Genomic DNA, 25,634 nt, shown 5'->3' on the forward strand with positions numbered 1-25,634 from the left:
CCTCTGCACTATTTGCAATGGGGAGAGGCGGAACGGGGGCAGGGCTAATTCACGAAACTTAGCCCCACCCCCATCCTGCCTCCTTTCATTGCAAATAGTGCAGAGGGGCGGAGAGGAGGCAGAGAGGGGGCGGGAGCTCAGTTCCTGCTCCTGGCTCTTCCATCCTCCCCCCCTGCACATGAGGACAATGTATATCGGCTCGGCGTGAAAACCGAGCCGATATACATTCGCGGGAATGAAGCCTAATGGAGTGTTTTTTTGTGTGCGTGCCTGTGCAAATACTGTGTGTATTTATGCAGGCACCACTACTTCACATGAGCGGGGAAATCACCCCTGCTCTGATTTAAATGGCTATTAAGCCAAATGAGGTGCTGGTGTTTGGTGCATACCTACTTATACATAGACCTCTGTGGGGAGCCTTGGTGTGTAAATGCGCACCAGAATTGAGTATGCTGCATATTTTTCCGTGTGCGCGAAATACGCATGCAAAAGCGTATACTGTGAGAGCCCTATGAAATCAATGGGTTCTATTCTCTGCGTATTGCGAGTGCAAAAATGAACACAACTGGAACTAATTACCCATTTCAAGTGGTGCATCCTGTTTGCTGAGCACAAAAGAACATGCCCTGTGGGTGGAAAAAGTACAGTAAGGGCTTAGGCGCGCATGAGCAAGGTAAAAATCTCGTTTTTTTTATACCTTTCAAATTCTGCATTATTTTGCGTGAGTTTGAAAAAAAGCAGGAAGATTGGTCCTGTGACTGTCCTATCTTTTCTCGCACGCAGTATTAACGTCCTGAGTATACTGTCAGTGAAAACAAAACCACTGACATCAATGCCCATCGGGCTCATTTGTTTAAGCCCTATGATACACTGATACAAGCGCAAAAAAGCATAGATTGTTCCGCAAAAACGCAGAGGTGAGGCGTGCACAAATGTGCATATGCTCATGTGAAGGAGCCCTATAGGTACCTTTATTCTCTATCCACAGGATAGGAGATAACTTTGAGATCGGTGGGTGTCCCAAAAACTAGGGTCCAAAAATGTTCCAGCGTGAGTGGAATCGTAGTCGAGCGCACACCCTGCCGAATTGTCTATACTCCATACAGACAACATTGGAAGCAAGTGTCCCCAATATGGCTGCTCATGGGGGAGTTTTAGGATACTGAAAATATACTAAGAAAATAATAAAAAGAAACAGCAATTCAAGATATACAGTATAAACACAATTACTCCACTTCATGCTTACACGCAATTAATAAAAAGTAAACTTCATACATTTCATTAATATGAACATTATATATAATCTAGAAGGGGGTGTCAGCTGTAGTGCTGGAGAGAGGATTAACAAGAAGTCTAGAAATTTTCTAGATCGGCTGATCAGCTGATTGAGGAGGCCACAACGCTCGCTCGGGTGAGCAGTGCAACCTCTTCTTAGGCCAATGACATCACGTTCATTGGTCACATGGCTTGAGTACAGCTCAGTCCCAATCAAGTGAATGGGACTAAGCTGCAATACCTGGCACAGCAATGTACAGTGCTATGCTTGGTATGGCCTGAACTGACAGCGGCTCTCACCTGAGCATTTTTTGGGGGGAAAATGTGTAATTTTTTTAAACTGAATTTTTTCTTTAAATTAAACCTTACTGAACTTTTTTTACACTATTTTTGGTCCCTGAAAAGGCCTTGTAGATGTGATCGATCACTAAGATAGTACACTGCATTACTTTTATAGCGCATTCTACTAAGTGTATTACAGCAGCTCAATACATTTTGCTGGAGGTTGGGTCTAATAGGCTGAGTTACATGGCAGACATGATGGCCTTTGTCAGCCTTATAGCCGCCATGCTGAGGGGTGGAGAGGAGGCAGAGAGGGGCGGGAGCTCAGTTCCTGCTCCCGGCTCTTCCATCCTCCCCCCCCCCCCCCCCCTACAGATGAGGACGACGTATATCGGCTCGGCGTGAAAACCGAGCGATCTCTCCTCTGTTCCTCCCCGCTCTCCCCCGCCACTCCCCGCCCCCTGCCAGCAGCCGGATCCTTAGAGACGAGCCGGCAGGTATTCAAATAAGGCACTACTCGCTCGAGTAGTTTGCCTTAGCGAGTTCACCTTAAAATCTTCTTTCAAACGAAAAGTGCATGGTGCCCACATTTACATGTAACACAATCCATCAGTCCAGCACACTGACAGATCTATAGGGAGATGCTTTCTGCAGCTTACTATACACAAAGATATGTAGAAGCTGCAGAAGCCAAATGGTCTAAATTTTGTAATCAACCCCTTTCGCAAAAATGATTGTCAGCCCAAAAAGCATACATTTACATTTCAAAAATGCCTCCCAAATTGTCCATCCCCTTTAAGGTTTATGTGGCCATTTAATATATCTGCTGTCATTTATGACTTGTTCTGTATCTATACCTCTTACAAACCTCAGTGTCTTCATGAATATCCATTTGTGAACTTACTGTCAGTTTTCATACAAACATTAGAGAAGAAATACCAATCTATAGAGTCTAAAGAATGATTTACGGTTCTGTATACCCTTTACTACCAAGAATATACATAGATGGCTCAAAGCCTAGAGATGGAACAACTCTACGCTCACCTGTCGTCTGTAGGCTCAGCCCAGTGTCCAGCTTGTTGTGTGGCTTGTTACTGATGAACAGATAGCAGAGAACACAAACGGTGATGATAAATGCCAACAGGACCACCGCTGCTATGGACAAGCCCACCAGTGCCCCCACGCTGCAGAAACAAGAGCACATACTGAATGCCTATACTATCAGCCTATACGACACATTGATGTCCAGTAAAACTTGTGTATTCATTTGATAGAAATCAGTACATTCTAAGGATTGTCCGAGACTTTTCCTGTCTTCAGGATAGGTTATCAATAGTTGATCAGCGGGGGGTTGGCTACTCAGGATCTCCGCTGATCAGCTGTTCACTGGGCCAGCTGTCAGTTGGGCCAGCATTGAAAGTAAATAGAGCTATCTATATTGCAGTGGCCTGGGTTGGTACAGCAGGCACAGATTCTATTGAATTCAGTGTGAGCTACACCTGCAGTAACAATCCAGGCCACTGCAATACGGATAGCGCTATCTGCCTCCAGTGCCGTCCAGCGGTGATCAGTGTGAATAGCTGATCAACTATTGATGACCTATCCTAAAGATAGGTCATCAACAGAAAAAGTCCCGGCCAGTCCCTTTAAATAGAAGTGAAATTCTACAATATTTAATTCTATAGCTATTTGCTATTTTAATTATCATTTGAGGAAAAATAGCTGCATGGAGCCCCAATAACGCTACACTACTGGCTGACAGTATTTTTCTGCTTGTAGTCCATTACTTGAAAAAAAACAGTGTTTAAGGATACGTCCAATCAAGAAAAAAAAACATCTTAGTTGTCAATTTATTCATACATTTCCAGAAAGAATAAGAATAAAGGAACGGCACAACACAGAGAAGATGCTAAATTTGGTTAAAGGGAACCTGTCACCATCATCTACCATCTAAAGCTGACTTCATTGTCTGTCAGAGGATGAGAAATCAATCACTTCTAATGCCCTTTGTTTTCCTAATGACACAATGTACCTCGGCAATTAGTTACACAGTTATCTCCCACCATATACAAATCAGTAGAAAAGAGTTAGCTGGCCGAGAAGAATTGCTGATTCATGAGCTATTAACTCTTTCCAATCCACTGTCTGACCTCTGAAGACATTATGATTTAAGGCTGTACAGCTCCGATGTTGAAAGACGTCCGTCGGGGTTCTATTACTGTATATTGCCAGCCTCTCTGCTGTCGGAGCCTATCCAATGTGTCACCTCATGCAGTACTGGCTTTAGCCAGCATATAGCGCCATTGTATAACGGCAGAAAAAGAGTAAGCCCCCTAGGAAAACTAGAATACAAATTGGATTGGAAAGGGTTAAGTCTATTATGCCCCCTTTATCTTGATAGACAGGATTTCCTGTGTAAAGGGGATGTCAGCAGTAATCAAGAAAAAGGGGGCGTGGTTAGCTGGGCAGCTCATGAATCAGAATGACTCTTCTTGGCCAGCTGACTCTTCTGTGCTGATTTGCATACGGTGCAGACTACATTTGTAACCAAATTGTAGAGGTACTTGGCCTTAGTTGGAAAAGGAAGGGCATTAAAAGTGATTGAGTTTTCATTCCCTGCTAGCCAGTGATATCAGTTTGGGGGGTGAGATGAAACAGGCAGGTTCCCTTTAAGAGTTGTTTTTCATGGGGAATATAAGCATTTACTATACAATATACAGGCTAAGAAAAGTACTGCAAAATACTTAAAAAAAAACTTGCTACAGGATAAAGTTAGCGGAGTTCGATGCATTGCTTTGCAGCATAGCCCCACTGAGTATTCGCTATTTTTCTTTCAAACTCCACTCCATTTGCATGGATGGGCTCTTCCTAGCTCTGGCTACCGAAGCTGGCAATGTGTCAAGTAGGCAGTCCGCAATGTTTACTCTCAATGGGTTGCATCCAGAGATTACCATTACCCCTTTATTATTTGCTCAATCTTTGCAGTTAGGCTCCACCCCTCCAGCCCAACAGTCTGCCAGGCTGAGGGGAGAGCAGGAGTACAGCCTCTGTGAGTGCTTGATGGAAGCCCCACCCCCTGCCTATGACATGCCAGGAAGGAGGAGAAGGAGAGGTAGTCAAGCACTGAGTTAAGGAAGCCCCACCCCCTATGACATCATCATGCTGTCATAGTACTGTGTCATAGCTCGGAGCAGCAGAGAAAAGCATTAGTGTAAAATACAGCCTGCAGAGTGAAGCAGCAGAAGAGCTTGCTCAAATGGAGGTAGGCACTGATAACAGAGATCGGCATGTGTTGCACAGTCCCTAGGCTGAGGAGCAGCGCAGAAGAACCAAAATACCCCTAATGAATGGAGACTAAAAAGGGCCCTGATAACTGGGGGCCGAAGAACAACAGCATGAAGCCGGATTGATCAGGATTGCAATACAGAGCTTTGACTCCTAGTTAGGTATGGAGCCTGGACATTTATAAACAATATGAGTAGAATTTATGCCATTGCTTTCCGGAATATACAAGCTGCAGGGAAGCTAATTGTGTGAACTGAACTGGGATGTGTTGTGCTAAAATTCAAAGTGCATTGTTATTAAGGGGAACCTGTCAGCTCAAGCATGCTGTCCATACTGCAAGCAGCAGGTTATAGAGCAGGAGGAGCAGAGCAGATTGATATATCGTTCTATGGGGAAAGATTCAGTATTGCTCGTATTATATTTAGAGATGAGTGAGCACGCTCGGTTAAGACAGATATTCAAGCGAGCATCGCTCTTCTCGAGTATCTGTTTACTCATCCGAGCAAAGGCGGGGGGGGGGGGGGCGGCGGGTTGAGCAGGGGCGTCGGGGGAGAGAGAGAGACTCCACTCTCCCTGACACCCCCCCCCCCCCCCGCATTTGCTCAGACGAGTATGCAGATACTTGAGAAGAGTGATGCTTGCTCGAGTATCTGCCTTAACCGAGCATGCTAGCTCATCTCCCATTATATTCCTTTATGTCTCTGCTCATTCTAAGCTGAGTGATCCAGTAGGCTGTCCTATCAATGATTGCAAGTTATTTACCAATAGCTTAATGACCATGCCCCCCCGCCCCTTGGATAGTGTGATTACCAGCCCCTTATGGGGGCTGGATCCATGCCCATATTAGCATATGCCAGCCTATTCCAAATTAGCATATTTTAGCAGAAAGCCCACCCCTATAAGGTATCTTTATACCCCACCCCTCCCCACATCCCATATTATTATTATAAAGCTTTATTTCTCTCCGAGGCCTGGAGTTATATACCTCTAAGGTCTAGTAAAATCAGCCCCAGCCCTTTTAATTCCCAAAACTAAGGATTTATAGACCATCAAGACTGATTATAACAGTGTAGAGAGCGTGCAGCAGTCTGATGCAAAGTTTTAAAAGCTTTATTGAACACACATATGAATACATCACCGACGTACAATAAAACATGGAATTTATAGATTTGATACACAGATATCATTCATATAGTTACAGTGTAATGAATACAGGGTATAGAGCAAAACGACTGTATGATGTACAAAGTTGAATACATTATATTGAAGCAAGGGTCTTTTGACTTTTACAAGACAGTCCATTTTCAATTCATCGAGGAGCTCCCTTGTATGGAGATCGGCCATGATAGTATTGGATATATTCATTTTCGCCAGAGTGTGCATAAAAGTGGCGCACCCCAGAGGCAGAAACTTTTTAGCAACACAGTGGCAATGCGCTGAAATGTTCCACATGTTTGACACCACTGACATTAATAAGGGTTCGCCATCTATAAAAAAAAAGACTGCAAAAATACTGAATCGGTACATGCTAGTCGGACCCTTCAGCCGACTCATAACGCGCAGCTACCTGCGTATTCTTTGTAGTGTCTGTTTAGGCTACAAATTGAGCATGAAAATTTGGCCTTTGTTGTGATTGGCTCATCGAGCTCTGGCTGTGATTGGCAGAGGCCACGGTCCTGAGCCAATCACAGCAATCTCTTGCTGCAGGCGGGGTATTTAACCCATGTTACCAGGAAGAGAATGCTCTGTCACCACTGAGGACAACACAGAGGTTTTTTTTTTCATGTAGTGTATCTAGGGCTTATTTTCGGGGAAGGGCTTATGCTTCAAGCCCAAGCCAGAAAATCAGGGTAGGACTTATCGGGGTAGGTCTAATTTTTGGGGGAACATGGTAATGACCACTTGACCATGCGTATGTATGTTTGCTTGTGGATGCTTCTCATGCTGGTGAAGTATTCGCAGGTCCTACAACATATATATAACACAGAGCCTGACCGACAGAAGAACAACACAGTTAGTGCTCTTGGAAGGGAAGGACAAAAATTACAAAATAAGAATACAACTAAGCCATATTATCTCTGACACAACTTAAGAGTCCTGACAGAAGACACCGACCTACTGCCACCACAGAGGCTGAAGGACCTGCTATGACATCACTGCCATGGGAGGAGCCATTCTGCAGTTTGGTAGAAAGTACTGTATACTGCATAAGCCGACAGCAGCTATTACCAGAACCTGTGATGATGTCACTGTCATGTGATCACCTGTGTGGGTGAAGTCATGGATCACATGACCAGCGGCTGATAACTGTATCCAGGAGCCTGCTGAGCTGGTGATGTCTGGAAATCATCATGGATGTACCACAGCTGTGTGTGTGGGATGTGTGTGAATCAGGATGTATGTAATAGAGCTGTGTGTGTAATGTGCTGTGTGCTATGTGTGGTGTCAGGATGGATGTAGTAGAGCTGTGTGGCACATTGCACCACCAGAAACACTGGTACTATAACGTGCTATTAATTACTATTAAAACTACTAACGACCACTTGTCAGTGAGTATGTGAGTGCTTCTGAGGCTCTGCTCCTGGTGACGTCATCGAAGCTCGTGTCCTACTCACCCACTTCCAGTAGTGATGTAATCGAAGGTCCTACAACATATATAAAACACAGAGCTTGACCAACAGAAGAACAACACAATTAGGGCTCTTGAAAAGGGGAGGACAAAAATAACAAAATGAGAATACAACTAAGCCGTTATTATCTCAGACACAACTCAGCGGTCCTCACAGAAGACACTGACCTACTGTCACCTCAGAGATCCAGTGGGCTGAAGGACCTGCGATGATGACACTGCTGTGGGAGGAGCCACTGTGAAGTTTGGTAGAGTGTACTGCATACTGGATAAGCCAACAACAACTAATACCAGCACCTGTGATGACGTCACCATCATGTGATCACACGTCTGGGTGGAGTCAGGAATCACATGACCAGGAGCTGATCACTGTATCCATGAGTCTGGTGATGTGTGGAAATCAGGAAGGATGTGGATGTAGCAGAGCTGTGTGCTGTGTGTCATGTGTGTGAATCAGTAGAGCTGTGTGTGTCATGTGTGGGGATCAAAATGGAAGTACCATGTAACAGAGCTATGTGTATAATATGTGGGAATGAAGATGGATGTAGTAGAGCTGTGTGTGTAATGTGTGGGGATCATAATAGATGTATCATGTAGCAGAGCTGTGTGTGTCATGTGTAGGGTCAGGATGGATATAGTAGAGTTGTGTATGTGAATCAGGATGTAGCAGAGCTGTGTGTGTAATGTGTGGAGTCAGGATAGATGTAATAGAGCTGTATGTGTGGGGATCATAATGGATGTAGCAGAGCTATGTGGCGCATTGCGCCACCAAAAGCACTGGTACTATAATTTCCTGATAACTACTAGTGGTTATATAACGACCATGACCTGACTTGAAAATCGAAATCATATGTGCTGAAGCTCTGAAGAGTTTGTCTTTTTTAGATGTGACTCCGAGTACTCAGTCTTGGTTTTAACCATTTGCTAAACTGATAATTATTTAAAACGTAAAAAAACGAAATCCTGTGTGTTGAAAAACAATGAGGGTCTTCATATCTGGAAGATCGTAAAGCAGAATGTCTTCAAGAAGCGTTGATCAATTACTGCAGAGAAGATATTTGAATCCTGCGAAGCCTGGCGGTATTGATAAACTATACAAATGCGTCAACCATTAGGGTATAAAATAGAAAGACTTGGTGGGATTGCTAGATACCCAGGATGCTTACACACTTCATAAACCAGTCGGAATTAAATTTGTAAGAAGTCAAGTAATTGTTTCAGATATCGATTCACAATGGCAGGCGGATCTTGTAAGCTTGATCGAGCATTCGAGAGAAAATGATGGCTTAAAACACATTTTAACAGTCATAGAGGTGTTATCAAAATACGCCTGTTGCGTTGGTTTACCTGCCAATACAGGTGTTAGTATTACGAAAGCATTCGAGCTGATATTTGAAAATGATCACCATGTACCGCAAAAATTACAGACGGACCAAGGCAAAGAATTTGTGAAAAACGCCATGAAGCATCTTTGTTAGAGATGAGCGAGCGTACTCGCTAAGGCAAACTATTAGAGCGAGTAGTGCCTTATGCGCGTACCTGCCCACTCATCTCTAAAGATTCGGGTGCCGGCGGGGGGCGGCAGGGGTGAGCGTGGAGGAACGGAGGGGAGCACTCTCCCCCCCCCCCCCCCCCCCGCTCCTCCCTGCTCACTCCGCAACTCACTTCTCTCCCCCACCGGCACCCGAATCTTTAGAGATGAGCGGGCAGGTACTCGCATAAGGCACTACTCGCTCTAATAGTTTGCCTAAGCGAGTACGCTCGCTCATCTCTACTTAAAATCCTACAGTATACACCATTTCTTTACTACAAACACAGTGAAGGTGGCCTTAGCAGAATGATTAAACAGTACATTAAAAATGAAAATGTGGCAATACCTCACAAAATATAACAGTTTTAGGTATATCGACATTTTACCATATAGCTACAGTATAACCATGCCTATCACACAACAATCCGCTACACACCCATTGAAATGACAAAACATAACTTCTTAAGAATATGGCAAAATATCAACAGTGATATCCTGGACTTTAAGCCTAACATACGCTCTTTAAGACAAAGTCACACCGCGCAGTACACTCGCTGCCATACACGGTCTCTGCTGGCTCACACAGACCATTAAAACCCATGCGGGTCTCCCGGAGCATTTTACGGTTATGGTTGTGTGAATAAGCAATATAAAGGAATCTTCACTATAGGTTGTGAACAAACCTATATGGATTAAAATTTTGTCGTTGTTGCTATCAACATTAAATTCTAAAAACCCATTTATAAATTATTCGATTTGAGCAGCGATCCTCTAGACCAGTGATGGCGAACCTTTTAGAGACCGATTGCCCAAACTGCAACCCAAAACCCACTTATTTACTGCAAAGTGCCAACACGTCAGGGGCGGGGCTTATCACGACGTACTATTTTATTCTCGTTGTTCTAAAAAGGACAAGGCCGCTTCAAAATAGGCAGTGTGCAGATTTTAACTGCTTTTTGAACTCGGAAATACTGCAGAACGCCCTCAGCGGAAATTTCTGTGGAAAAGTCTGCAGCATTACCGCATTCAAAAAGTAGTCAAAATCTGCACACTGTCTATTTTGAAACAGTCCTGCCCATTTCCACCAAATGTAAACATACCCCAGCAATAATAGTGACCCCTCCCAGGGGCCCCAAGCGATAATAGTGGCCCCCCCCAGTGGCCCCAGCGATAATAGTGCCCCCCGCCCCAGCGTCCTCAGCGATAAGTGACCCCCCCCCCAGCGACCCCAGCGATAATAGTGACACCCCAAGCAGCCCCAGCGATAATTGTGACCCCCCCTAGCAGTAATAGTGACCCCCCACAGCGGCCCCCAGTATCACAGCGACACCCCACTGCTGCCCTCAGTATCACTGTGACCCCCACAGCGGCCCCCAGTATCACAGTGACCCCCACAGCAGCCCCTAGTATCACAGTGACACCTCACAGCAGCCTCCAGTATCACAGTGACACCCCACAGTGGCCCCCAGTAATAATAATGACACCCCACAGCGGCCCCCAGTATCACAGTGACCCATACAGCGGCCCCCAGTATCACAGTGACACCCCACAGCAGCCTCCAGTATCACAATGACACCCCACAGCGGCCCGCAGTAATAAGAGTGACACCCCACAGCGGCCCAAAGTAATAAGAGTGACACCCCACAGCGGCCCCAGTAATAATAGTGACACCCCATAGCAGCCCTCAGTAATAAAAGTGACATCCCACAGCGGCCCCTTCAGTAATAATAGTGACATCCCACAGCGGCCTCCAGTAATAATAGTGACACCCCACAGCGGCCCCCAGTGTAATAGCCAATAGCTAAGCACTAGCTGTAATTGGCTGAGCGCTCAGCCAATCAGCACAGCGCTTTCAGGAAGCAGGGATTTTTAAATCCCTGCCTGTAGAAAGTGCTGGACAGCAGTGTCAGGGGGATGCGTCTGAGCGGCGGAGAGGTGAGTAAATTTTTTTTTCTTTTTTTAACCAGTTATTGATGATTTTCAGGGAAGGGCTTATATTTCAAGCCCTTCCCTGAAAATCATACTGCAGGGTTCGCCACAAACCACTGCTTTCAATGGGGCTGGCAGCAGCGCCGATCCCATTAAAAGCAATAGGATAGCATGCTGCACTTCTGCCACAGCTGTCACAGCTGTGGTAGAGGATTCCTTCATCCCCGCGGTCTCCGCGGGGGTAAAGGAAACTCCTGTCACAGCTGTCACAACTGTGGCAGAAGTCCACGCTATTCTCCCTATCTTTTCAATGGGGCTAGCGCTGCTGCCGCTGGCCCCATTGAACACACTGGCGATATCCCGGCGTCATCCTGGCGTCTTTTTTGCGCTGCGAGGTGAGTGTTTTCACTTGCTCTCGCAGCGCAAGAGAGAAAAAAACGCCAGTGGGTTTCAGCCCTAATAGTGACATCCCACAGTGGCCCCCCATCCCCTCCCCCGAGACCCACATACTTACCCCCTCCTCCCTGTGGAAGTGCCGCTCCTCATCTGCCTGGCACGCCCTCCAGCAACGCTGATCACAGGTGCACACTGATGTCAGTGTGCTTCTGGACACCTCCTCCCCTCTCCCCCTGACATCATTGAATGGCTGTGATTGGCTAACGCAGCGCCAGCTTTCATTGGCTGACGCGGCCTGAGTTAGCCAATCAAAGCATTAGCTTTCTGGAGGCGGAGCATTAAAGCCCCGCATCCAGAAAGCACTGCTCTGTCGGCGAGGAGGAGAGAGCGACAGCCTGCAGCAGTGCCACAAAATGCCGCAGAAGGTGAGTATTGATTTTTTTTCCTACACTGTATTCCTGGCGTATAAGGCGACAGTTGGGGGTTGTTTTATACTCCCAGTCATCTTGTACGCCGGAAAATACGGTAATACTTTTTTTCAGAAAAGGTATAGAATTAGTAAAACTGCATGTAAAGACCGCTGTCAAAAGCATAGCTAAATACACCATCACAACCATGTCTATGCCTGTTATGGACTGAAACAGACGATCCCAACAAGAACAGCTAGGTTCGGGACTTTGTCACATTGCAAAAAAAACGCATGAAGGAAAACCGCGCCTCACCATAACATTTCAGCTGCTGCTCACGAATAAGGGCTCAGTCACACGAGCGTTTTTTTGTGCGCACAAAAAATTGAATGACAGCTGATTGGTCACAGTGCTCAGCCAATCAGAGGCAGCACTCACTCACCCATTCATGAATTCATGAATGGGTGAGTGAGAGCTGCCTCTGATTGGCTGAGGGTTGTGATCAATCAGAGGCCCCCCCTTCAGCAGGCGGGGATTTTAAATCCCGGCCTGCTGAATACTACAGAAAGCAGTTGTTACGTGTGCTGCTGGGATCTGTAGTTCTGAGCTTCCTAGCAGCACAGACCTCACAGGGTTAATTGATTGAGCTAGCTGGGTGTGGTACTTCCTGCTAGCCAATCCCCTGGGTCTGTGCTCACATATAAACCCAGCTCCTGGTCAGTCTGATTTTTTTACACTTTTTTGGATGGTTTTGAGGGAAGGACTTATATTTGAAGCCCTTCCCCAAAAATTAACACAGCGCTTGCCGGCAGCCCATTGCTTTCAATGGAGCTGGCTGTATTGCCGGCTCCATTGCATTCAATGGGAAAACATCGTAACAGCTGTGGCAGAGGAGAATGATCTTTAGTATATGTTCTCAATGGGGTTGGCGCTGCTGCCACGGGCCCCAGTGAGCGCATATACAAGAACAACGATTTGCGCAGAACGCAGTTACATGCTTTCTGCGAATCGTTGCGTCATATAATTCTCGGCGCATCCGCATAAAAAACGGCCATGTGACCGATCCCATTGCAAAGCATTGGGTATATATACACTACCGTTCAAAAGTTTGGGGTCACATTGAAATGTCCTTATTTTTGAAGGAAAAGCACTGTACTTTTCAATAAAGATAACTTTAAACTAGTCCTAACTTTAAACAAATGCACTCTATACATTGCTAATGTGGTAAATGCCTATTCTAGCTGCAAATGCCTGGTTTTTTGTGCAAAATCTACAAAGGTGAATAGAGGCCCATTTCCAGCAACTATCACTCCAGTGTTCTAATGGTACAATGTGTTTGCTCATTGGCTCAGAAGGCTAATTGATGATTAGAAAACCCTTGTGTAATCATGTTCACACATCTGAAAACAGTCTAGCTCGTTACAGAAGCTACAAAACTGACCTTCCTGTGAGCAGATTGAGTTTCTGGAGCATCACATTTGTGGGGTCAATTAAACGCTCAAAATGGCCAGAAAAAGAGAACTTTCATCTGAAACTCGACAGTCTATTCTTGTTCTTAGAAATGAAGGCTATTCCATGCGAGAAATTGCTAAGAAATTGAAGATTTCCTACAACGGTGTGTACTACTCCCTTCAGAGGACAGCACAAACAGGCTCTAACCAGAGTAGAAAAAGAAGTGGGAGGCCGCGTTGCACAACTAAGCAAGAAGATAAGCACATTAGAGTCTCTAGTTTGAGAAACAGACACCTCACAGGTACCCAACTGGCATCTTCATTAAATAGTACCCGCAAAACACCAGTGTCAACATCTACAGTGAAGAGGCGGCTGCAGGATTTTGGGCTTCAGGGCAGAGTGGCAAAGAAAAAGCCATATCTGAGACTGGCCAATAAAAGAAAAAGATTAAGATGGGCAAAAGAACACAGACATTGGACAGAGGAAGACTGGAAAAAAGTGTTGTGGACGGATGAATCCAAGTTTGAGGTGTTTGGATCACAAAGAAGAACGTTTGTGAGACGCAGAACAAATGAAAAGATGCTGGAAGAATGCCTGACGCCATCTGTTAAGCATGGTGGAGGTAATGTGATGGTCTGGGGTTGCTTTGGTGCTGGTAAGGTGGGAGATTTGTACAGGGTAAAAGGGATTCTGAATAAGGAAGGCTATCACTCCATTTTGCAACGCCATGCCATACCCAGTGGACAGCGCTTGATTGGAACCAATTTCATCCTACAACAGGACAATGACCCTAAACACACCTCCAAATTGTGCAAGAACTATTTACAGCAGAAGCAGGCAGCTGGTATTCTATCGGTAATGGAGTGGCCAGCGCAGTCACCAGATCTGAACCCCATTGAGCTGTTGTGGGAGCAGCTTGACCGTATGGTACGCCAAAAGTGCCCATCCAACCAATCCAACTTGTGGGAGATGCTTCTAGAAGCGTGGGGTGCAATTTCACAAGCTTACCTCCACAAATTAACAGCTAGAATGTCAAAGGTGTGCAATGCTGGAATTGCTGCAAAAGGAGGATTCTTTGACGAAAGCAAAGTTTGATGTAAAAACAATGTTATTTCAAATACAAATCATTATTTCTAACCTTGTCAATGTCTTGACTCTATTTTCTATTCATTTCACAACGCATGGTGGTGAATAAGTGTGACTTTTCATGGAAAACACAAAATTGTTTGGGTGACCCCAAACTTTTGAACGGTAGTGTATCTGCAAATCGCAAGTGCATCTGCAAATTGGTCTAAAAAACGCCCGTGTGACTAAGCCCTAAGAGTGTAGCACATAAAAGACGCCACCAGAAACCCGTCAGATGCGGAGCTGATGACGTATTCTAATCCACTAACATGGCTTTCATACATGACGGATCTGTAAAGTGCACCAAATCTGAATTGGATATTTTTGACATAACACCCACACAAGCGAGTGTTGCAAAATAACTATTTATTGAAGTCCAGCCTATAGCAGCTCTGGCTGACCACACACGGCTGGAATTCTTTATAGCCAGGAGCGGCGAATATTATTATGACTTGAATAACACCCTCTTGTATATAAACTCCGTACAGTGAAGCAAGATAACTCTATCGCCGACGGTTCTTGTGTGGGGCTTATTCAATCAGGTGGACATTATCCTGGGGGATCAACTTATTTCCCAATTGGATAACCTTTAAAGCTATCAAAACTATTTTAAATTACAGGTCGCAATCCTGGCATTACAGTTTACAGCTGGATTGTTCTACAAAGACCCAGCCGGGCATCATCAGGAAAGGTCTCTTGACGGGGCCAATTCAAGCTTCAGCAAAGGAGCCCAGGCTGCAGTCTGATCTAAATCTACCGAGCTTTTGGGGCCGATTTATATATTTAATCATCTGAAGCTCACACAGAATGGCTTGGATCTTAAAGGGGTTGTCCCGCGGCAGCAAGTGGGTCTGTACACTTCTGTATGGCCATAATAATGCACTTTGTAATATACATTGTGCATTAATTATGAGCCATACAGAAGTTATAAAAAGTTTTTTACTTACCTGCTCCGTTGCTGGCGTCCTCGTTCCCATGGAGCCGACTAATTTTCGCCCTCCGATGGCCAAATTAGCCGCGCTTGCGCAGTCCGGGTCTTCTGCAGTCTTCTATGGAGCCGCTCGTGCAGAATGCAGGCTCTGTGTAGCTCCGCCCCGTCACGTGCCGATTCCAGCCAATCAGGAGGCTGGAATCGGCAATGGACCGCACAGAAGAGCTGCGGTCCACGGAGACAGAGGATCCCGGCGGCCATCTTCAGCGGTAAGTATTGAAGTCACCGGAGCGCGGGGATTAAGGTAAGCGCTCCGGTAAGCTTTCTTTACCTCCCTGCATCGGGGTTGTCTCGCGCCGACCGGGGGGGGGGGGGGGGGGGGGTTGAAAAAAAAAAAAAAACCCGTTTCGGCGCGGGACAACCCCTTTAAGATCAAACTGACCAGAAATAAAAGATACTTTTTGTCTGATTTCAATCGAGCAGGAACAGTTAAAAGTACAGATTATGCACGTATGTAAAAAGAGTACAAGTGTCCCCGGCTGTCAGAATAGGTCATAGTTAAGCCCTTCTATCAGTGACGGCTAAATACGCTCTTGATAGAGCATGCATGAAAGTATACCGACGGGTATGAGAATTACCAATCATGAAAATCTGTTCCTGGGGCAGATTTCTAAAACCGTAATATTAGGCTTTATCGATAATGAAGCATTTAGCGGCAGCTACCAGAAACACCTGCTGTTTCCACCACTACAACATAAATCACGCAGCTTTGTATCTGGACGGACAGCAGATTGCTGCCAGGCCTTTTAAGCCTAATTTTGAGTTTGAATTAGCCATTAGAGAACATATGGCTCTTGTGCATATATATGCGGGAAACAGAAATCTGATTAAGATTTCATCATGAAGAGTTTATGAACGGCTACACCTTTTTTGCTTTTGATTTGTACCCGATCAAGAACCAAGCGGACACTTTTCTCTCATTAAAACAGGAAACCTGCGAGCAAAAATAAGATTCGCCATGCATGTTATGCCAAATACTGTAAATTTTATAGTATATGCTGTTAACCCCGCCATTCTAGAAATCAACCACAGAAGAGAAGCCCTTTATGACTACAACTGATTGTAAACATGCTACAGCTTACAACAACGGCTAATGGCAAATTAAAGGTTAAAATTAACAATGAAGAAATTGAATCAATTCAGGAATTTAACAAGGAGAAATGCAAAGTCCTACATCTGGGCAAGAAAAATGAAAAAAGCACATACAGAAGAAGAGGAATTGGGCTAGGCAGCAGTACATGTGAAAAAGACTTGGGTATACTAATAGATCATAGAGTGAACATGAGTCAACAATGTGATGCTGCAGCCAAAAAGGCAAACACAATTCTGGGATGTATTAAGAGAAGCATAGAGTCTAGATCACGTGAGGTCATTATCCCCCTGTACTCTTCCTTAGTCAGACCTCATCTGGAATACCGTGTCCAGTTCTGGGCACCCCACTTTAAAAAAGACAGACAAACTGGAGCAAGTTCAGAGAAGAGTTACCAAGATGGTGAGCGGTCTGCAAATCATGTCCTATGAGGAACGGTTAAAGGATCCGGGAATGTTTAGCTTGCCAAAAATAAGGCTGAGAGGAGACTTAATAGCTGTCTACAAATATCTGAAGGGCGGTCACAGTGCAGAGGGATCAGCCCTATTCTCATCTGCACAAGGAAAGACTAGAGGCAATGGGATGAAACCGAAAGGGAGGAGACACAGATTAGATATTAGAAAAAACATTCTGACAATGAGGGCAATCAATGAGTGGAACAGGTTGCCACGGGAGTTGGTGAGTTCTTCAATGGAAGAGTTCAAACAAATATCTGTCTGGGATGATTTAGTGATCCTGCACTGAGCAGGGGGTTGGACCCGTTGACCCTGGAGGTCCCTTCCAACTCTACTATTCTATGATTCTATGAATTAATCTTCCTAGAATCAAAAATTGACCGCGATGGTGAATCCACCCCAGAAATCAAACGTAGAATCGCACTGGGCCACTCTGCAATGATTGGCATAAGATCTGGAAGAGCAAAGATATCACTCTAACTACCAAAAGCAGACTAGTTAGAACCATCGTCTTTCCTATGATGATGTAAGGGTCCGAGAGCTGGACACTAAGAAAGGCCAACAGAAGGAGACTCGATGCATTCGAAATTTGGTGCTGGCAAAATTATTATTAATACCATGGACAGCCAGGGTAACAAACAGAGAAGTGTTGGATCACATAAAACGAGAGACATCGCTAGAAGCCAAAGTCACTAGACTGCGACTTACTTTGGCCATGCGTGCAAACTCGCTAGATAAGTCAATAATGTTGGGAATGACCAGTGGAACCAGAAAACAAGGGCCAACAAAGAACACGCTGGCTTGACACCATCAAAGGGGATACCAATATGTGCTTCTGTAAGCCGCCGACCGGGGTGGGCTTTCCAGAATACAGCGAAGTCCTGAACAAAAGACGCGACTCAAAACCAATCCGTAGCAATGAGATTTTACTTAATTTGGCAGAACCCTTAACCAACCCGAACTCCCCCAGAAAGTTACATACACTCAGCGGGGAAGCTGAGACTCTTGTGCCATGCAGCGCTGTGCTCTATAATGTGCGCCCTCAATATCCTCCAAGCTTTTGCCTAGCCGCAGGCCGTCTCTAACCAGCCGCTATTACCTTCTATCACCCTGGAAGCAGGAACAATCAGTGTGGATGCTAGGGAAGCACCGGCGGCACAGCACAAGAGCTTACAATCTTATCAACACACCCGTATTCTCCCCTTACACAACACCACTCAACAGATATAACAATATATATAGCTCACAAGTCAAGGCAAAGTACAGTTGCGTAACGTGTGACTTGTAGATATCCTTAGACAGCTCTACGAGTATAGAGTTCTCTGTGTGTTAGGACTATGTCGGACAGCTCAGTCCCCAGCAGTGCGGCTGGCGGCCATCAGTATGCCTAACTAACTAACTAACTAACTGCCGGCCTTGTTATTAGTCTCAGTCAGATTGGCAGTGCGTGCACGGTTACACCAGAGGCCTTAGTTCTCTGGCTGACCCGGGTCTGGTGGGTACCTTTAGACTTTGTCCGGAACGCAGGAATAGGATTTCATCCAAGAACCATATGAACTCACTGACGCCGTTACTTCTGAGCCCGGTCTGCAATGACCATCTTCTCCGTTAAGATGGTAGTCTGACAAACTCTGGAACAGTCTCTAATGCAGCTCCCCTCACGGAAGCTCCGGTCCTCGTTGGGGTCCTTTTTCTGGTGGATCGCAGTGTCTGTCTCGCTAGCTGCAGTCCTCACCAGCTCATCTCAGCTCGCTCGCACGCACCTAACCGCTTTTCTCTCCTACTCTCTATGGTCATGATGCACTTCTTTTTTCTCTGTCTCAGTCCAGAGCACAGTGACCTCTTGTGGTCAAAAACAAAATGACAGTTACAACAGAAACCAGGACATTTACAGCAGGAGGACTGTTTCACCATCTTACATGCCACCCCACTAGATGTTGCCGTCCCCGGCAACCTCCCCCACTCAAACTCATCCTGCGCGTAGCGCTGTGGGGGTACACCAGCGGTGGACCTGGCCGTCCTGCGCAGAGTCATAGGACCAGGGACAGTTGGCACACTCGGTGGATGTGGTTCTGCTGGCTGGGCATCTCTCTCCCTGGGTGGCGAGCTTGTCACGACCGGGGACTCCGACATGGCCGGTACAGGAACTACCCACCATTCATCATCTACCAGGGGTTCCCCAATACTAGGGGTAGGGATAAGCATCTCCTTATCAGCCGCAGGTTGCTGAAAGTGACAGTGTCTCAACATGTTACGGTGGAGGTTCCTTGAGGGTCCCCCATTCCCCTCGGGCTCAACCTCATACACGGGGATATCAGGATCTACCTTCTGCTTCACTATGTATGGAACCGCCTCCCACCGCCCATCCAATTTTCCGGTTGGCCTCTTGGCTCTGACTATCACACGATCACCTGCAGCATACTCGTCCATCTGCACTGGCCCCGGGTTGGGGTGCACCACTTTTCTCAGGCGCTCACCCACAACCTTATGTATTGCTCTCAGTCGGCGACGATGATCTTGCACCCAGGCGGTGGTGCTTCTCGGCGGAGGCTGTCTCGGATCCGGCATGTGAAGATCCTCGATCTCCTGGCCTGCTCTCCCAAACATAAGCATGTGTGGAGAGTAACCAGTGGTATTGTGAACCCTATTGTTATAGGCCCACATCAGCTCAGGTAAGTACTCTGGCCACTGGGCTTTTTGACTTTCCTCTAGAGTCCGCAGCATCTGTATCAAGGTGCGGTTGAACCGCTCACACGCCCCATTCCCTTGTGGATGGTATGGAGTCGTGCGGGAACGTTCGATACCATAGAGCTGATACAGCTCCCTCATCAAAGCACCCTGGAAACATGCCCCCTGATCTGAATGAATTCTCCGCGGACACCCAAACACTTGTATAAAGTGTTTACAGACTGCCTCAGCAGCCGATTCAGCCGTCTGATCTCTGGTGGGCACGGCCACTGCATATTTTGTAAAGTGGTCCGTCATGACCAAACAGTAGGGGCGTCCTGAGGTAGAGTACCCGATCTGTACATAATCAATCAATAAGATTTCCAGGGGGGCGGAAGTGCGGATAGTTTGCACAGGGGCCCGTTGCTCGGGGCTTTTACTCAGCCCGCAGGACCGACATTTCAGACATGCCTCGGTCACCATTTCTCCCAAATCCGGGCAATATACGAAGCGCTGGAGCCATTGGTACGTCTTCGCGCTCCCGAAATGAGCCCCCCTCTCATGGGCAAGATAAAGGCTGTCTTTGCCTTGTCTTTTTCAGCTACTGGCACTTGCCAATATGCACTAGCCAGGTCGAGCGTGGAAAAGTACTTGGCTCGACCCAAGGAGGATAGTGACTCTTCGATCCGTGGAAGAGGATAAGCATCCCGGATGGTTTGGGCATTCAATTTCCGATAATCTACACAGAACCGAAGACTTCCGTCTTTCTTTCGCACCAGGACCACAGGAGCAGCCCACGGGCTTTTACTTTCCTGTATCACCTGGTTTTCCAGCATGCAGGCCACCATATTTTTCACCTCTTGATACATCTTGGGTGGGATTTGCCTGTACCGTTCTCGAACTGGCGCAGCGTCGCGGGTAGGGATTTCATGCTCGATAGCGGTGGCACACCCGAAGTCTTCATCATGCCTTGAGAACGCTTCCTGGTATTCCCATAGCGTGTCTTCCAGAAGCTTTTGTTGCCCCGGGGTCAGAGAGCGGGGGTCCACTCCCATCAGAGACATGATTACTCGACCGTTCCACTCAGCTGTTGGGGCCTGTTCTTGCTGGACCTTCACAGCAAAGGTCCAAGCTGACCTCCCATCTGGCTGTAGCGTGAAGCTCCTCTGGTGAATGACACCGCCCTCGGGCACATGAACTTCAGCCAGCAGGGTATTCCCAGGAACGATCGACTCACTGTCCCAGACATTGAGGCAGCGTATAGGCACGCACCCATCTTTCACGGTGACGAGTGCTCGGGCTACCAGCGGGCGGTTCTGCAGTTCTCCCCGTGGAGCAGGTTCGATCAGGACCTCCAGTCCATTCAGTGGCCGCCCAGCTCCCACTGGAAGCATCAAAATTTTCTCCTGGCGTGGTGGAATCTTCACTGGAGCTCTCAGCGGTACTCTCACATGCCCAATAGGACACCCTGACATGAGGCTCTTCTGTAAACTGCAGCTCCTCACCATCTGCTGTAGGACCTTTTGAGTTGGCCGGTGCGTGGTGGTCCGCTGCCAGTATTTAGGCCCTTCCTTGGCATAGAGGTGATGATCGAGGTCTCTCAGCACGTTCATGCCCAGCGTTACATCGAGTCCCTTTCGGGACGGATGATCTACCAGCACGATCCCCTTTTTGCCAATGTCCTGCCCAAACAGCCGGACTCGCATCCAGACGATCCCTTGTACATCCATTGCACCATTATTGGCAGCTGTCAACCGGATAACACTTCCATCTTCCGGTTCCATCATATGCCCGAAGTGTCTCTCGAAAAACTCCAACGGCATCAGGGTGCATTCCGATCCGGTATCCACTAGGCAGTGTACCTTTTGGCCCTCCAGCTCAGCTTCCATAATGGGACTGCTAGCATAGAGATCGCATTCATTGCATAGTGGGCTTAGCTCTGAGGGAACTGCCGCAGGATGCCCTGTTACTGCGGCAGTCGGAAGTTTAAAGCCAGCTCAGGTTCCGTCTGTTGGTGGCACTCTCGAGCGATATGGCCATACCGTCGGCAGTTCCAGCAAAGAGGTCCCCTTGATCCTCGCACCCCGGATGGGTCTGGATTAATGGATCCTCGCCCCCGGAACACTCTCTGTGGAGGTGGGCAGGACGATGGGGTCAATCCCGGGGCCCTGGATGAGTCCGCCTTCATCTGGGACACTTCCAGGCGGAGTTCTCTCATTTCTGCTCGTAGGGCCTGGACCACATCCTTCAAGGACTCGGAGTCTTCAAGACCTCCCCGGGCCCCTGTCACTTGGGTGCTACTCACTGCCTTCACACTCACAGCCATGGGCTCTTCTTCTCTCTCTACAGCAGCCCGGTAAACATTATAAAATGTCAGGTCAGCATCTGCCCGGGTCATCTCTTGCAGTTTATCCTGTAAAAATCTATTGGATAGTCCTAGAATAAATTGGTCTCGTAGTAGCCGGTCCACTTCCTTGAAAGCTCCCATGGCCCCTGAATCCCGTCGTTGCACTTCATTCAACACTTCCTGTAGGGCGTTAGAGTATTGTATTAACGTTTCACCCTCTCGCTGGGACCGGTTGAAGAAGCTGCTGCGCAACTGCGCTACCCTGGTTCGCCCTCCCTGTGCCCCCTCCAGCAGGGAGAATATTTTCTCCAAAGTGTCTCTTTCTGACTCGGGTCGTACCATCACGGTCCGTCTAGCGTCGCCTTCCAGGGCCCCCAATGCTATCTGTGCACGCAGCGCAGGTATCAAATTACTCAATTTAACTATACTTTGTACCCTTTCGGTCCAGTCCTGCAACCCCATATTTTTACCGTTAAACTTTGGCAAGTGCTGCATTAGTGCTCCAGCCGATAAGTACCCTACTTGGGCTGGCGTGACAGGTACTGGGGCTAGAAATTCTTGTTGCGCACGGGCACCCTGGGCCGCTGGCGCTAGGGGAATGTTTCCCGCCACGTCTCCGTCCATGACGATCGCTGTATCCTGCCGAACTACGCCAAGTGTAAGCCGCCGACCGGGGTGGGCTTTCCAGAATACAGCGAAGTCCTGAACAAAAGACGCGACTCAAAACCAATCCGTAGCAATGAGATTTTACTTAATTTGGCAGAACCCTTAACCAACCCGAACTCCCCCAGAAAGTTACATACACTCAGCGGGGAAGCTGAGACTCTTGTGCCATGCAGCGCTGTGCTCTATAATGTGCGCCCTCAATATCCTCCAAGCTTTTGCCTAGCCGCAGGCCGTCTCTAACCAGCCGCTATTACCTTCTATCACCCTGGAAGCAGGAACAATCAGTGTGGATGCTAGGGAAGCACCGGCGGCACAGCACAAGAGCTTACAATCTTATCAACACACCCGTATTCTCCCCTTACACAACACCACTCAACAGATATAACAATATATATAGCTCACAAGTCAAGGCAAAGTACAGTTGCGTAACGTGTGACTTGTAGATATCCTTAGACAGCTCTACGAGTATAGAGTTCTCTGTGTGTTAGGACTATGTCGGACAGCTCAGTCCCCAGCAGTGCGGCTGGCGGCCATCAGTATGCCTAACTAACTAACTAACTAACTGCCGGCCTTGTTATTAGTCTCAGTCAGATTGGCAGTGCGTGCACGGTTACACCAGAGGCCTTAGTTCTCTGGCTGACCCGGGTCTGGTGGGTACCTTTAGACTTTGTCCGGAACGCAGGAATAGGATTTCATCCAAGAACCATATGAACTCACTGACGCCGTTACTTCTGAGCCCGGTCTGCAATGACCATCTTCTCCGTTAAGATGGTAGTCTGACAAACTCTGGAACAGTCTCTAATGCAGCTCCCCTCACGGAAGCTCCGGTCCTCGTTGGGGTCCTTTTTCTGGTGGATCGCAGTGTCTGTCTCGCTAGCTGCAGTCCTCACCAGCTCATCTCAGCTCGCTCGCACGCACCTAACCGCTTTTCTCTCCTACTCTCTATGGTCATGATGCACTTCTTTTTTCTCTGTCTCAGTCCAGAGCACAGTGACCTCTTGTGGTCAAAAACAAAATGACAGTTACAACAGAAACCAGGACATTTACAGCAGGAGGACTGTTTCACCATCTTACACTTCAAGCAGGTAAAAGAAGCAGTTCTTGACAAGAAAGCATGGAGAATATTCACCTATAAAGTCATCGAGAGTCGAACACAACTAAATGGATAGATTGATTGACAGCTTACCAATCTTTTGAAATCTGAATCTTATACCAAACGTCTATCTGCGGGCGTAGTTCTCTGTGATTCCTTACCACGCTACAAGGTGACTCAAAAACCAGCAGCGTACACTGTAAACATGAATGATTCTCAACAGCGCAGCCGTCATTAATCGTCTCGGGTAATGATGAGAAAGCCCTATTGTTGACAGCTATGGCTTATCACCAACCAGTGAGAAACTTCCAAAATAATTTATAGACTTCTTTTTAAAAAACTGTCATGCGTGCACCTATCAAAACAGGCAGAAACAAGACATATTTAGCGGACATTATTGTGTACTTATACTTTATCATCTTGCTAGAGGCAAGATGCATTCTTTTGTGTAACTGCTGAATGGTGGATAATTAACACAAGAGCCTCTGTCAGGCACATCTGTTAAAGAGTACAATACCATCTGCTAGTGCACATCCTGTCTCTTCTGCTGAGAATATAGCTAATCAGCAATTAAAATTACATCTCCTGCTTAAAGGCCCTTTTACATAATGAATATCGCTCAAAATTTGCTCAAAAGCCATCTTTTGAGCGATAATCGTTGCATGTAAATGTGTGCCCATCGTCCACTTACCTTGCACTTTTCGTCCATCGCTGACTTCAGGTCAACATGAAATCCATCGTCCCTGATAAGAGAGACCGCACGCTGAGTTCTCTGTAGGCAGCGCTGATAAGATTCTTTAATAGCTGTTAACAGATGCTGTCCTGCTGGAGAACAATAGCAGTGTGTTTAAAGAACAGACCACCTGCTGTTCTCTAAATACATGCAAATTAAGTACTAAAGGACTGATTAGTACCTATGCAAAATTTTGAATAATTGACGAATTTTGAGCAATTATCTCTGTGTGTAAATGCACCTTAAGGCCTCATTCACACGACTGTATGCGTTTTTACACTCGCCCCTATGCGCCATTAAAATACATGAATGAAGAAAAGCTGCAATCTAGTCTTGATCTTAATTAGCGTATATCGACCATTCACACAGGTGGCTGCAGCATATCGGCAAAAAAATGTGTTGCAGTGCGGAAATCCCTTGATCGGCAGAAATCCTCGGAATGACTGGAAATTCTTGTTGGATGCTGGAAAACTCCCCCCCCCCCCCCCCTCTCTTTTTTGTTCAGCTTCCAAAGAAGTCTTTGTGAGCTTCCTGCGTATCTCGGCAAAAGATAGGGCATGGACTATTTTTTGATGCGGCATATGAAATCAGCAACCATGTGCTATTTTTCCCAGCACAGTTTTTTTACGTGCCTGAAAATTGTTCATCTGAATGAATACATTGGAATCCAATGCTTTAGATGTTCGCGATTTTTTAATGCGACTAAATAGCTTTGTAAATACGGGCGTGTAAATAAGGCATCGGGATGCTTACACGCAGCTGAGAAAATCACGCAAGATTTGTGCATTACGAGATGCATAAATCTCGCTTGAATAGGAACCCCATTCTTTCGCATAGGGGTATATACATGAGCAATTTTTTACCACACCGCATCATGGTGGAGGAAAAAATTGCGGCATGCCCTATCTTTGGGCGATCCCTTGGAACACCTCACCAACCGTTCCCACTGGAAGTCGCGCATGAGGATTGCCATTTTACTGAAGTAATGGGAAGCTTAGGCTACCTACCCATGGACGAAACCCGGCCCGCTATCACGCTCGTAAATGTGCAATTTACCTACTGATTCTAGGTGTTTTTCAAGCGAAAATGCCTCACATCATATTTGTGAAGTTCCGATCCTCTTGTGCGAGTTCCACGTGCGATAGAGGATCAGAAGTGTTTCCCCATTTATTTCAATGGGAAACCTCACATTTCACGGCATGGGAGAGCCATGTGATGCATTAAAGGTCCTATTAAAATCAATAAACTATGCGTTCTGAGGAATGCAATAAGATAGGGCAT

The 25,634-nt window shown here is 46.6% G+C and overlaps 1 protein-coding gene across 1 annotated transcript in view; it reads right to left on the bottom strand.

The window, feature by feature from the left end:
• Positions 1–25,634, bottom strand: part of SHISAL2A (shisa like 2A) — a 77,152-nt gene that overhangs the window by 38,244 nt on the left and 13,274 nt on the right. Inside the window, exon 2 of the mRNA XM_066594762.1 lies at positions 2,602–2,741. Within this exon, the coding sequence (XP_066450859.1) occupies positions 2,602–2,741 (140 nt within the window). The remainder of the gene's footprint in view (positions 1–2,601; positions 2,742–25,634) is intronic.

This window comes from Eleutherodactylus coqui, chromosome 3 (genome assembly GCF_035609145.1).
Source record: "Eleutherodactylus coqui strain aEleCoq1 chromosome 3, aEleCoq1.hap1, whole genome shotgun sequence".
Lineage (NCBI taxonomy): Eukaryota > Metazoa > Chordata > Amphibia > Anura > Eleutherodactylidae > Eleutherodactylus > Eleutherodactylus coqui.